Source organism: Oncorhynchus kisutch, unplaced genomic scaffold, assembly GCF_002021735.2.
Source record: "Oncorhynchus kisutch isolate 150728-3 unplaced genomic scaffold, Okis_V2 Okis02a-Okis13b_hom, whole genome shotgun sequence".
Taxonomy (NCBI): domain Eukaryota; kingdom Metazoa; phylum Chordata; class Actinopteri; order Salmoniformes; family Salmonidae; genus Oncorhynchus; species Oncorhynchus kisutch.
The window spans coordinates 2,774,972-2,789,055 of NW_022261979.1; the positions used below are offsets into that span (position 1 = coordinate 2,774,972).

General features: G+C 44.2%; 1 protein-coding gene across 2 annotated transcripts in view; it reads left to right on the plus strand.

Moving 5' to 3' along the window:
• The window catches only part of LOC109876607 (rap guanine nucleotide exchange factor 5), a 66,969-nt gene that overhangs the window by 11,799 nt on the left and 41,086 nt on the right, over positions 1 to 14,084 (plus strand). The window contains exons 2-3 of one of the 2 annotated variants that reach the window (XM_031811951.1): positions 612 to 751; positions 1,539 to 1,651. In XM_031811951.1, coding sequence (XP_031667811.1) covers positions 612 to 751; positions 1,539 to 1,651 — 253 coding nt within the window. Of the gene's footprint in view, positions 1 to 611; positions 752 to 773; positions 1,652 to 14,084 lie in introns of those variants that run through there. The other variant, XM_031811950.1, reaches the window with a different exon arrangement.

Here is a 14,084-nt window from a genome sequence, read left to right on the forward strand (position 1 = left end):
GTGAACGGGGGATGGAGTGAGAGAGAGAGAGATGACCAGTTAAGTGTTCTCCCTATGTGCCTGAAGGCTGGGAAAGATTGATAACACTCTGGTGATTAAGTGACATTGCCGTCGCGGTATGTGTGTGTGTTCCTGTGTGTGAACGTGTCTTCTGCACCAGTCCCTATCTCTCTTCCTTATGAAACCCTCACACAGAGCACACAGGGGTGACATTAGAAAACCCAGAGCTGTCTCCTCTGAGGCCAACAGCAAACCCTTTAAAGCCAGTGTTTTTACTCCACACTAAGACCTGCTCCTCACATAAAACACATCCAAAGTGTTACGGAAGACAGATAGATAAATCATGGTCTAAACAGCATTCATATCCTCTAAAGAACAATTGTTCATTAAAATATGCTTTCGTTTGATTGTAAATACAATTCCTGACTGGGGTTTACTGATAAAAAATTAATGAATGATTATTGTAATCTATGGAGAGGGTCTTTCATTCAGAGGACTGGATGTGACAGGGCTATTGTGATGGAAATCAGTGGGATGCGGTGAGAGGAAAAGAAAAGACAGGGAATCTCCTTAGTGATTATGCCCCTCCCTCCCTCCCTCCCTCCCTCCAGGCCCAAAGTGACGAGGCAGTCCGTGTATGTCTGCGGGAGCGGGGCCAGGAGGTGCTGGTGCTCCAGAGAGTGTCGTCACAGCGGCCAGCCCCCTCCGCATCGGCCAGGGGAGGGGGGAGACCCGAGGAGGGGGACAGGAGGTAAGCCTCTCTGTCTCTCCGCTTTCACCCCTCCCTCTCACTCTCTCTCTTTCCTCCCTCCTTCTAGTCGTACTCCTCCTCAGTCTCCACACACACACACACACACACACACACTTCTAAACACAGGCGGCGTGTGCTTGCATTGCAGCTCACAGCACACAGATGGATGGAGCTAGCGTGTGTGTGTGAGAGAGAGTGAGTAAGCCAGGAGTGAGCCGTAGCTGGCTGACTGGCTGACTGGCTGTGCAGACACAGGGGACAGTGTCACCGTCTCAGGCTGGGTGTGGAGAACTCTCTCTGGGGTAGGGAGACCACAGGACCAGGGTTCTCCCAGGGCTCTATAGCAGCTGCAGCAGGTGGACAGCTAGCCGGATGGGCCAATGGGTGGCTGAGGGAAGGCATGCAGCAGTAACCACGGCAACAGTGGTACCGGCTGTAAGGGGCACAGGGACATGCTGAGGATGGGCACTCGGCCGCGGCAACCCCCGGACCTGCGGCAGCGGGAGGAGGGCAGGCTGCTGGCAGCGGTGGCTCTGGTGGAGCAGGAGGAGGATGAGGAGGAAGACTCAGAGGAAGGCAGCAGTGGAAGCGGGGGCAGTGACAGCGCCAGCCGGGCAGAGGAAGGGGCCAAGGCCACCAAAGTCCCCACCTTCGATGTCCCCTACTTCCGCTACATAGACGAGGAGGAGTCAGAGGGAGAGGGGGATGGAGAGGAGGTGTGGAGCAGCAGTCGCTCTCTGTCCTCCATCGAGGACGACTCGTCCAGTGACAGTGTTGTCTCTGACAGGTACGTGGTGGTGTCAGGGACCCCAGAGAAGATCCTAGAACACCTGCTGTCTGTCATGAGGCTGGACAACCACCGTGATGACCAGGGGAGCACACAGCAGATCAAGGAGTCAGGTCAGTCACTTACCCCCCCAAATCAATATGTTTGGCCTCTGGCTACTACTTTTAATCTATGTTAAACTATGTTAATCTATGCTAAATTATGTGAATATTTTTAAAGCGGCGTGAGAGAGATAGAGACACTGTTCATTTTTTATTGTATATTTCACTTTTGTTTATTATCTATTTCACTTGCTTTGGCAATATGTGTAAACATACTGGTGACATACATATGGCAATATATGTAAACATATCCCATGCCAATAAAGCCCTTTAAATTGGAGAGAGAGAGAGAGAGAGAGAGAGAGGAGTGTCTCTTACTAAAGAGGGATCTTTGATGATGTATGGTGATGAGGAAATAGGGTGATAGAGAAAGAGAGAGAGAATAGATTGAGAGAGATAAAGTGAGAGATGCAGGCTGCTCCTGGGAGAGTGATATATAGAGTGGTGGTAAATGGGAGAAGAGAGGTGGGAGGCTGATATATAGAGCAGTGGGAGAAGGGAGGCTGATATGTAGAGCAGTGGGAAATGGGAGAAGGGAGGCTGATATGTAGAGCAGTGGGAAATGGGAGAAGGGAGGCTGATATATGGGGCAGTGGGAGAAGGGAGGCTGATATGTAGAGCAGTGGGAAATGGGAGAAAGGAGGCTGATATGTAGAGCAGTGGGAAATGGGAGAAGAGAGGTGGGAGGCTGATATATAGAGCAGTGGGAGAAGGGAGGCTGATATGTAGAGCAGTGGGAAATGGGAGAAGGGAGGCTGATATGTAGAGCAGTGGGAGATGGGAGATGGGAGGCTGATATATAGAGCAGTGGGAAATGGGAGATGGGAGGCTGATATGTAGAGCAGTGGGAGAAGGGAGGCTGATATGTAGAGCAGTGGGAGAAGGGAGAAGGGAGGCTGATATGTAGAGCAGTGGGAGAAGGGAGATGGGAGGCTGATATGTAGAGCAGTGGGAGATGGGAGAAGGGAGGCTGATATATAGAGCAGTGGGAGAAGGGAGAAGGGAGGCTGATATGTAGAGCAGTGGGAAATGGGAGAAGGGAGGCTGATATGTAGAGCAGTGGGAGATGGGAGGCTGATATATAGAGCAGTGGGAAATGGGAGATGGGAGGCTGATATATAGAGCAGTGGGAGATGGGAGAAGGGACGAGATATATAGAGCAGTGGGAGAAGGGAGGCTGATATATAGGGCAGTGGGAGAAGGGAGGCTGATATATAGAGCAGTGGGAGAATGGAGAAGGGGGGCTGATATATAAAGCAGTGGGAGAAGGGAGGCTGATATATAGAGCAGTGGGAGAATGGAGAAGGGAGGCTGATATATAGAGCAGTGGGAGATGGGAGGCTGATATATAGAGCAGTGGGAGATGGGAGGCTGATATATAGAGCAGTGGGAGATGGGAGGCTGATATATAGAGCAGTGGGAGATGGGAGGCTGATATATAGAGCAGTGGCAGAATGGAGAAGGGAGGCTGATATATAGAGCAGTGGGAGAAGGGAGGCTGATATATAGAGCAGTGGGAGATGGGAGGCTGATATATAGAGCAGTGGGAGATGGGAGGCTGATATATAGAGCAGTGGGAGATGGGAGGCTGATATATAGAGCAGTGGGAGAATGGAGAAGGGAGGCTGATATATAGAGCAGTGGGAGAAGGGAGGCTGATATATAGAGCAGTGGGAGATGGGAGAAGGGAGGCTGATATATAGAGCAGTGGGAGATGGGAGAAGGGAGGCTGATATATAGAGCAGTGGGAGAAGGGAGGCTGATATATAGAGCAGTGGGAAATGGGAGAAGGGAGGCTGATATATAGAGCAGTGGGAGATGGGAGGCTGATATATAGAGCAGTGGGAGAAGGGAGGCTGATATATAGAGCAGTGGGAGAAGGGAGAAGGGAGGCTGATATGTAGAGCAGTGGGAGATGGGAGGCTGATATATAGAGCAGTGGGAGAAGGGAGATAGATGCAGCCGGTCCAAGATGAGTTCCCTATCAGGTTGCCTGCTCCATACCTTGCTTCTGCCAGACCACATCATTGCTCATTCTGATGAGTAAGTGTGTGTTTGTGGCTTCACTGAACTGATCTGAACACCTAGACCTTTTCTAGAGATGGTTCTAGAATCACGAGCAAATGCAGGAAGCAGTGTAGAGGATTATCAGGAAATTGTGATTTGTGGGTCAATTTGATGTTCAGATCGGGTTTCTATAAGCAGGGGATAGGGACTCAGCTCTGTACGTCCTAATGAGACACTGATCGCCTGTCAAAGATCCTTCATACAGTAACTCCAGAGTCCATTCAGTCGTGGCTCCTCTAAACTAGTCATCTCTCTCTTCTCTCCCTCCCTGTTTTCACCCCCTCCCCTCGCTCTCTCTCTGTTCATTCTGCAACCCTGCTAATGCTACTGTTGGGGCCCTGGGTGGCTCTCACTGCTCCCTCCAGAATAACAAGGGGGGGAGATCATACTGGATAATATGGAATCTCAGCTTCACTAAAAACCATGCAACTATAAAATATTGTCTCTACTAAACCTGTCACGAGGAGATGGAGATGGTGGTGTTCTGATGAGAAGTCATTAGCTTCACGCAGGCAGCCGGCCATGAGAAGACTATAATGCTGTGTTCCAAATGGTACCCTGTTCTCTAAGTAGTGCACTACTTGGGGAATAGGGTGCCATTTAGGACGTCGTAGTCAATGTGTTGGGGGTTGATGATAAGCAGAGCTAATATAAATCTCCTCATATATAATTGATATCACAATGAAGTGAAAAGAACAATCTTTACAAATATAATATTCAAGCTGCTATAGCTGTTGAGGGTTAGTTCCCAGATACCAAGGCTAACCGAGACATTATAAAGATTGAAAAAGATATCTTTCTGCCAGAGAGCACTTCTTTTAAAGAAAACTACAGGCATGTTTGAGGAAGATGTGATTTTTTAAATATTTAACCAGGCAAGTCAGTTAAGAACAAATTCTTATTTTCAATGATGGCCTAGGAACAGTGGGTTAACTGCCTGTTCAGGGGCAGAACGACAGATTTGTACCTTGTCAGCTTAGGAATTTGAACTTGCAACCTTCCGGTTATTAGTCCAACGCGCTAACCACTAGGCTACCCTGCCGCCCAACAAGCTGATAGTATAATGTACAGCTCTAGTACAACACCATTGTATTCTACTATATACTATATTCCAGTGGTATTCAAAGTCGGGGTCATGACCCCTATTGGGGTCACGGGGAAACTACTTTGGGGAACAAAGAAATAAGAGTACAGATTACTGTATGGGACAATATACACATTTTTGAGATAATAATGACACATTTAATTTTATTGAGTAAATGTATATATTGGTTTCTTTTCATTTTGAAGAATTTTTTTTGATGTAAAAACCTAAATGTACCGATTTTAAGGTTGCATCATTAGATTTGGGGTGGGGTCTCGAAAGGTTATGGGATCCCAGCTGAAACAGTTTGAATACCACTGCTCTTGTCTAATGTAGTACACTATAAAGGGAATAGGGTGCCATGTGGGATACACTATAAAGGGAATAGGGTACCATGTGGGATACACTATAAAGGGAATAGGATGCATGTGGGATACACTATAAAGGGAATAGGGTACCATGTGGGATACACTATAAAGGGAATAGGGTACCATGTGGGATACACTATAAAGGGAATAGGGTGCATGTGGGATACACTATAAAGGGAATAGGGTACCATGTGGGATACACTATAAAGGGAATAGGGTACCATGTGGGATACACTATAAAGGGAATAGGGTACCATGTGGGATACACTATAAAGGGAATAGGGTACCATGTGGGATACACTATAAAGGGAATAGGGTGCATGTGGGATACACTATAAAGGGAATAGGGTACCATGTGGGATACACTATAAAGGGAATAGGGTTCATGTGGGATACACTATAAAGGGAATAGGGTGCCATGTGGGATACACTATAAAGGGAATAGGGTGCATGTGGGATACACTATAAAGGGAATAGGGTACCATGTGGGATACACTATAAAGGGAATAGGGTACCATGTGGGATACACTATAAAGGGAATAGGGTACCATGTGGGATACACTATAAAGGGAATAGGGTGCATGTGGGATACACTATAAAGGGAATAGGGTACCATGTGGGATACACTATAAAGGTAATAGGGTGCATGTGGGATACACTATAAAGGGAATAGGGTACCATGTGGGATACACTATAAAGGGAATAGGGTGCATGTGGGATACACTATAAAGGGAATAGGGTACCATGTGGGATACACTATAAAGGGAATAGGGTGCATGTGGGATACACTATAAAGGGAATAGGGTGCCATGTGGGATACACTATAAAGGGAATAGGGTGCATGTGGGATACACAATAAAGGGAATAGGGTGCCATGTGGGATACACTATAAAGGGAATAGGGTGCATGTGGGATACACTATAAAGGGAATAGGGTGCCATGTGGGATACACTATAAAGGGAATAGGGTGCATGTGGGATACACTATAAAGGGAATAGGGTACCATGTGGGATACACTATAAAGGGAATAGGGTACCATGTGGGATACACTATAAAGGGAATAGGGTGCATGTGGGATACACTATAAAGGGAATAGGGTGCCATGTGGGATACACTATAAAGGGAATAGGGTGCATGTGGGATACACTATAAAGGGAATAGGGTACCATGTGGGATACACTATAAAGGGAATAGGGTACCATGTGGGATACACTATAAAGGGAATAGGGTACCATGTGGGATACACTATAAAGGGAATAGGGTGCATGTGGGATACACTATAAAGGGAATAGGGTACCATGTGGGATACACTATAAAGGGAATAGGGTGCATGTGGGATACACTATAAAGGGAATAGGGTGCCATGTGGGATACACTATAAAGGGAATAGGGTACCATGTGGGATACACTATAAAGGGAATAGGGTGCCATGTGGGATACACTATAAAGGGAATAGGGTGCCATGTGGGATACACTATAAAGGGAATAGGGTACCATGTGGGATGCACTATAAAGGGAATAGGGTACCATGTGGGATACACTATAAAGGGAATAGGGTGCCATGTGGGATACACTATAAAGGGAATAGGGTGCATGTGGGATACACTATAAAGGGAATAGGGTACCATGTGGGATACACTATAAAGGGAATAGGGTACCATGTGAGATACACTATAAAGGGAATAGGGTACCATGTGGGATACACTATAAAGGGAATAGGGTGCATGTGGGATACACTATAAAGGGAATAGGGTACCATGTGGGATACACTATAAAGGGAATAGGGTGCATGTGGGATACACTATAAAGGGAATAGGGTGCCATGTGGGATACACTATAAAGGGAATAGGGTACCATGTGGGATACACTATAAAGGGAATAGGGTGCCATGTGGGATACACTATAAAGGGAATAGGGTGCCATGTGGGATACACTATAAAGGGAATAGGGTACCATGTGGGATGCACTATAAAGGGAATAGGGTACCATGTGGGATACACTATAAAGGGAATAGGGTACCATGTGGGATACACTATAAAGGGAATAGGGTACCATGTGGGATACACTATAAAGGGAATAGGGTGCCATGTGGGATACACTATAAAGGGAATAGGGTACCATGTGGGATACACTATAAAGGGAATAGGGGCCATGTGGGATACACTATAAAGGGAATAGGGTGCCATGTGGGATACACTATAAAGGGAATAGAGTGCCATGTGGGATACACTATAAAGGGAATAGGGTACCATGTGGGATACACTATAAAGGGAATAGGGGCCATGTGGGATACACTATAAAGGGAATAGGGGCCATGTGGGATACACTATAAAGGGAATAGGGTACCATGTGGGATACACTATAAAGGGAATAGGGTACCATGTGGGATACACTATAAAGGGAATAGGGTGCATGTGGGATACACTATAAAGGGAATAGGGTGCCATGTGGGATACACTATAAAGGGAATAGGGTACCATGTGGGATACACTATAAAGGGAATAGGGGCCATGTGGGATACACTATAAAGGGAATAGGGGCCATGTGGGATACACTATAAAGGGAATAGGGTACCATGTGGGATACACTATAAAGGGAATAGGGTACCATGTGGGATACACTATAAAGGGAATAGGGTGCATGTGGGATACACTATAAAGGGAATAGGGTGCCATGTGGGATATACTATAAAGGGAATAGGGTGCCATGTGGGATACACTATAAAGGGAATAGGGTGCCATGTGGGATACACTATAAAGGGAATAGGGTGCCATGTGGGATGCATCCATTGCTCAGTGTTGGGTAGGGTTCGTACTTGCCTTCTCTCCCTGAGCCAAACCTCTGAGTGCTGCTATTGATTCCCCCTCAGCACAGATTCACTCATTACCAGAAAGTACACGTCACAAAACAAACAAACAAACAAAGTCCAACTGGAACATTGTGTTACCGTCTACTTAACGAGAGAAGAGATTGTCAACAAAGAAGATTGATGTTTTGGTTTGAGGTCTGTCCTGTTTGCTAACAAGCAGACTGATTCTTAACCCGTAAGACATTGCAATTCTGCTTCTTTGGAATGTATCCCAAATGGCATCCTATTCCCTATAGTGCACTACCGTTGACCCAAGCTCTCTTTAAAAGTAGTGCACTACAAAGGGAATAGAGGAACATTTGGGACACATACATAGTAGGCCTACATTATTTTGAATGTGTTATTTTTCATAACCAGACCACTGTGATCGTAAGCCTTCATTATGAATCTATGTAATTGCTCTCTGGTATATTGTCAGAGATGACTACTGGTATATTGTCAGAGATGACTACTGGTACATTGTCAGAGATGACTACTGGTATATTGTCAGAGATGACTACTGGTGTATTGTCAGAGATGACTACTGGTATATTGTCAGAGATGACTACTGGTATATTGTCAGAGATGACTACTGGTACATTGTCAGAGATGACTACTGGTATATTGTCAGAGATGACTACTGGTGTATTGTCAGAGATGACTACTGGTATATTGTCAGAGATGACTACTGGTACATTGTCAGAGATGACTACTGGTACATTGTCAGAGATGACTACTGGTACAGAGATGACTACTGGTACATTGTCAGAGAGAGATGACTACTGGTGTATTGTCAGAGATGACTACTGGTGTATTGTCAGAGATGACTACTGGTATATTGTCAGAGATGACTACTGGTACATTGTCAGAGATTACTACTGGTACAGAGATGACTACTGGTATATTATCAGAGATGACTACTGGTGTATTGTCAGAGATGACTACTGGTGCAGAGATGACTACTGGTATATTGTCAGAGATGACTACTGGTGCAGAGATGACTACTGGTATATTGTCAGAGATGACTACTGGTGTATTGTCAGAGATGACTACTGGTATATTGTCAGAGATGACTACTGGTACATTGTCAGAGATTACTACTGGTACATTGTCAGAGATGACTACTGGTGTATTGTCAGAGAGACTACTGGTGTATTGTCAGAGATGACTACTGGTGTATTGTCAGAGATGACTACTGGTATATTGTCAGAGATGACTACTGGTGTATTGTCAGAGATGACTACTGGTATATTGTCAGAGATGACTACTGGTATATTGTCAGAGATGACTACTGGTATATTGTCAGAGATGACTACTGGTATATTGTCAGAGATGACTACTGGTACATTGTCAGAGATGACTACTGGTATATTGTCAGAGATGACTACTGGTATATTGTCAGAGATGACTACTGGTACATTGTCAGAGATGACTACTGGTATATTGTCAGAGATGACTACTGGTATATTGTCAGAGATGACTACTGGTATATTGTCAGAGATGACTACTGGTATATTGTCAGAGATGACTACTGGTATATTGTCAGAGATGACTACTGGTATATTGTCAGAGATGACTACTGGTATATTGTCAGAGATGACTACTGGTATATTGTCAGAAATGACTACTGGTATAATTTCAGAGATAAATGCTTATTGAAATGCATAGCTGGGATGCTTGTTGTTTAATGGGAAAGTAAATCTGGTTTGACGTGAGTGTTTGGATGAAGTCATGGCTATTGTATGATAGATTTGCATGCACATGCTACAGTAAAAATAATAATCGTACACTTACAATTTTACTTACGTAGTCATTCCACATTAGCTTTCTCTTCCAAGTAACTTCACTTGTAGGGAGAATATGAATAGATAGCAATGCCCATAGTACATAGAGATATAGATGAATAACATCAATGTACAGTTTCTCATGCAATTTGCATGCAAATCCATTTTTATCTTCTGGAGTGCCTCTTTCTCTCCTTCCCTGATTAAGTGGAAGATGTGGTCTGTGTCCTCAACTAATCGCTCCCTGGTCAAGTTCTAGTGGTAGTAACAGGGGCTGTGGGCCTATCTGTGCTGTGTTCAGTGAAGTAAAGGCAGACCAGAGATTGTGTCCCAAATAGCACCCTATTCCCTATGTAGCGTACTACTTCTGATCAAAGCCCTATGGACACTGGTCAGAAGTAATGCACTATAAAGGGAATAGGGTGCCATTTGGGACACAGAGAAATTGACTGACCATTGGTTAATAGAATAGAGTCCATGTCCCCAGGCCATTCACTGATCCTTTAGACTGCCTCAGCATGAAAACAGTAAGGAGGACGACCTGAGCTCTTATTGTAGTGAACTGTGAGTAATATTTATAATGTAAGAGATATTTCCAGCATGGCTAGACTTGCAAAATGATGGTAACTTTCCTAATATTGAAGGATTCTGGACTTCCGGCTTCTGTCCTCCTGAATCCAGAACCTTTCCAACTGGGATTACAGGAAAACCTGAGAATTTTACAAGCCCAAGCATTGCTCAGCCCATAGCCTATTCTTTCCTTTACTGTGGTCTCCTAAAGCTTCTTAGGGCTAGGCCCCTTTTTTCTCCACTTCCTGTCTGAATGACATGCCCAATGTAAACTGCCTGGAGCTCAGACCCTGAAGCCAGGATATGCATATAACTGGTACCATTGGGAAGAAAACACTTTGACGTTTGTAGAAATGTTCAAATAATGTAGGAGAATATAACACAATAGATTTGGTAGGAGAAAATCCAAAGAAGAACCAACCGGAACTTTTTTTTTTTGGCGAGACCATCCTCTTAGAAATGCAAGAGTAAGGTCATATTGAAAATTAGCTCCCTGGATGCAATTCCTATGGCTTCCACCGGGTATCAGCAGTCTATTTTTCAAGGTTTCAGGCTTGTAACTTCAAAAACAATTAAGAAATATCAGTTTTAGCAGAAGGACACAGTCTTGGAAATTCGTGCTTGCGTGCACTATAAAGACAATATGCACCTGTTAAAATCAGTTTCCTAATGAACATACTTCTTTCTGTAATAAATATTATAGTTCGATTATATTTTAGGGTATCTGAGGAGTAAATAGAAACATATTTTGACTTGTTGAAACAAAGTTTAGGGTGTAGATTTTCGGATTCCTTTCTCTGCATGTTGAACGAGTGGATTTCTCAAATCGATGGCGCCAACGAAACACTTTTTGGGATATAAAGAAGGACTTTATCTAGCAAAACGATACTAGATGTTATAGCTGGGACCATTCGGATGCCAAATCAGAGGAAGATTTTCAAAAAGTAAGTGAATATTTAATTGTTATTTGTGAATATATAAAACCTGTGCCCGTGGAAAAATATTTTGACGTGGGGCGCCGTCCTCAAACAATCGCATGGCATGTTTTCGCTGTAAAAGTTACTGTAAATCGGACAGTGCAGTTAGATTAACAATAATTTAAGCTTTCAGCTGATATAAGACACTTACATGTACATACAGTGGGGAGAACAAGTATTTGATACACTGCCGATTTTGCAGGTTTACCTACTTACAAAGCATGTAGAGGTCTGTCATTTTTATCATATGTACACTTCAACTGTGAGAGATGGAATCCAGAAAATCACATTGTATGATTTTTAAGTAATTAATCTGCATTTTATTGCATGACATAAGTATTTGATCACCGACCAACCAGTAAGAATTCCGGCTATCACAGACCTGTTAGTTTTTCTTTAAGAAGCCCTCCTGTTCTCCACTTATTACCTGTATTAACTGCACCTGTTTGAACTCGTTAACTGTATACAATGGCCAAGACCAGAGAGCTGTGTAAGGACATCAGGGATACAATTGTAGACCTGCACAAGGCTGGGATGGGCTACAGGACAATAGGCAAGCAGCTTGGTGAGAAGGCAACAACTGCAATTATTAGAAAATGGAAGAAGTTCAAGATGACGGTCAATCACCCTCGGTCTGGTGCTCCATGCAAGATCTCACCTCGGGGGGGCATCAATGATCATGAGGAAGGTGAGGGATCAGCCCAGAACTACACGGCAGGACCTGGTCAATGACCTGAAGAGAGCTGGGACCACAGTCTCAAAGAAAACCATTAGTAACACACTACGCCGTTATGGATTAAAATCCTGCAGCGCACACAAGGTCCCCCTGCTCAAGCCAGCGCATGTCCAGGCCCGTCTGAAGTTTGCCAATGACCAAAATCTTTGGAGGGAGCTGAAAGTCCGTATTGCCCAGCGACAGCCCCGAAACCTGAAGGATCTGGAGAAGGTCTGTATGGAGGAGTGGGCCAAAATCCCTGCTGCAGTGTGTGCAAACCTGGTCAAGAACTACAGGAAACGTATGATCTCTGTAATTGCAAACAAAGGTTTCTGTACCAAATATTAAGTTCTGCTTTTCTGATGTATCAAATACTTATGTCATGCAATAAAATGCTAATTAATTACCTAAAAATCATACAATGTGATTTTTGTTTTAGATTCCGTCTCTCACATATGAAGTGTACCTATGATAAAAATTACAGACCTCTACATGCTTTGTAAGTAGGAAAACCTGCAAAATCGGCAGTGTTTCAAATACTTGTTCTCCCCACTGTAAATGATTAAAATCCATAACATTTCTGATTATTTATTTGAATTGCGCGCCCTCCAGTTTCACCGCTAGCGGGACTCCTATCTCCAACATTGCAGGATTACAATAGTTATTGCCATTGGACCTCTCCATCCATACGAGTTGGATTTTCTCTTTTTAATGTCAAATCTTCTGTACAAGCAGGGAGACTCAATTCAGGATGTCATGGTACTATTGTAGCCATCTTCTCATAGAAGATAACTTGCCCTGTTTAGTGGGAATTAATATTTATTATGGATACTGCTGGCCCATCCTATAGCTCAGTGGGTAGTAGTGTTTATTATGGATACTGCTGGCCCATCCTATAGCTCAGTGGGTATTAGTGTTTATTATGGATACTGCTGGCCCATCCTACAGCTCAGTGGGTAGTAGTGTTTATTATGGATACTGCTGGCCCATCCTATAGCTCAGTGGGTATTAGTGTTTATTATGGATACTGCTGGCCCATCCTATAGCTCAGTGGGTAGTAGTGTTTATTATGGATACTGCTGGCCCATCCTACAGCTCAGTGGGTAGTAGTGTTTATTATGGATACTGCTGGCCCATCCTACAGCTCAGTGGGTATTAGTGTTTATTATGGATACTGCTGGCCCATCCTATAGCTCAGTGGGTATTAGTGTTTATTATGGATACAGCTGGCCCATCCTATAGCTCAGTGGGTAGTAGTGTTTATTATGGATACTGCTGGCCCATCCTACAGCTCAGTGGGTATTAGTGTTTATTATGGATACTGCTGGCCCATCCTATAGCTCAGTGGGTAGTAGTGTTTATTATGGATACTGCTGGCCCATCCTACAGCTCAGTGGGTATTAGTGTTTATTATGGATACAGCTGGCCCATCCTACAGCTCAGTGGGTAGTAGTGTTTATTATGGATACTGCTGGCCCATCCTATAGCTCAGTGGGTATTAGTGTTTATTATGGATACAGCTGGCCCATCCTATAGCTCAGTGGGTATTAGTGTTTATTATGGATACTGCTGGCCCATCCTACAGCTCAGTGGGTAGTAGTGTTTATTATGGATACTGCTGGCCCATCCTATAGCTCAGTGGGTATTAGTGTTTATTATGGATACAGCTGGCCCATCCTACAGCTCAGTGGGTATTAGTGTTTATTATGGATACTGCTGGCCCATCCTACAGCTCAGTGGGTATTAGTGTTTATTATGGATACTGCTGGCCCATCCTACAGCTCAGTGGGTATTAGTATTTATTGTGGATACTGCTGGCCCATCCTACAGCTCAGTGGGTATTAGTGTTTATTATGGATACTGCTGGCCCATCCTACAGCTCAGTGGGTATTAGTGTTTATTATGGATACTGCTGGCCCATCCTACAGCTCAGTGGGTATTAGTGTTTATTATGGATACTGCTGGCCCATCCTACAGCTCAGTGGGTAGTAGTGTTTATTATGGATACTGCTGGCCCATCCTACAGCTCAGT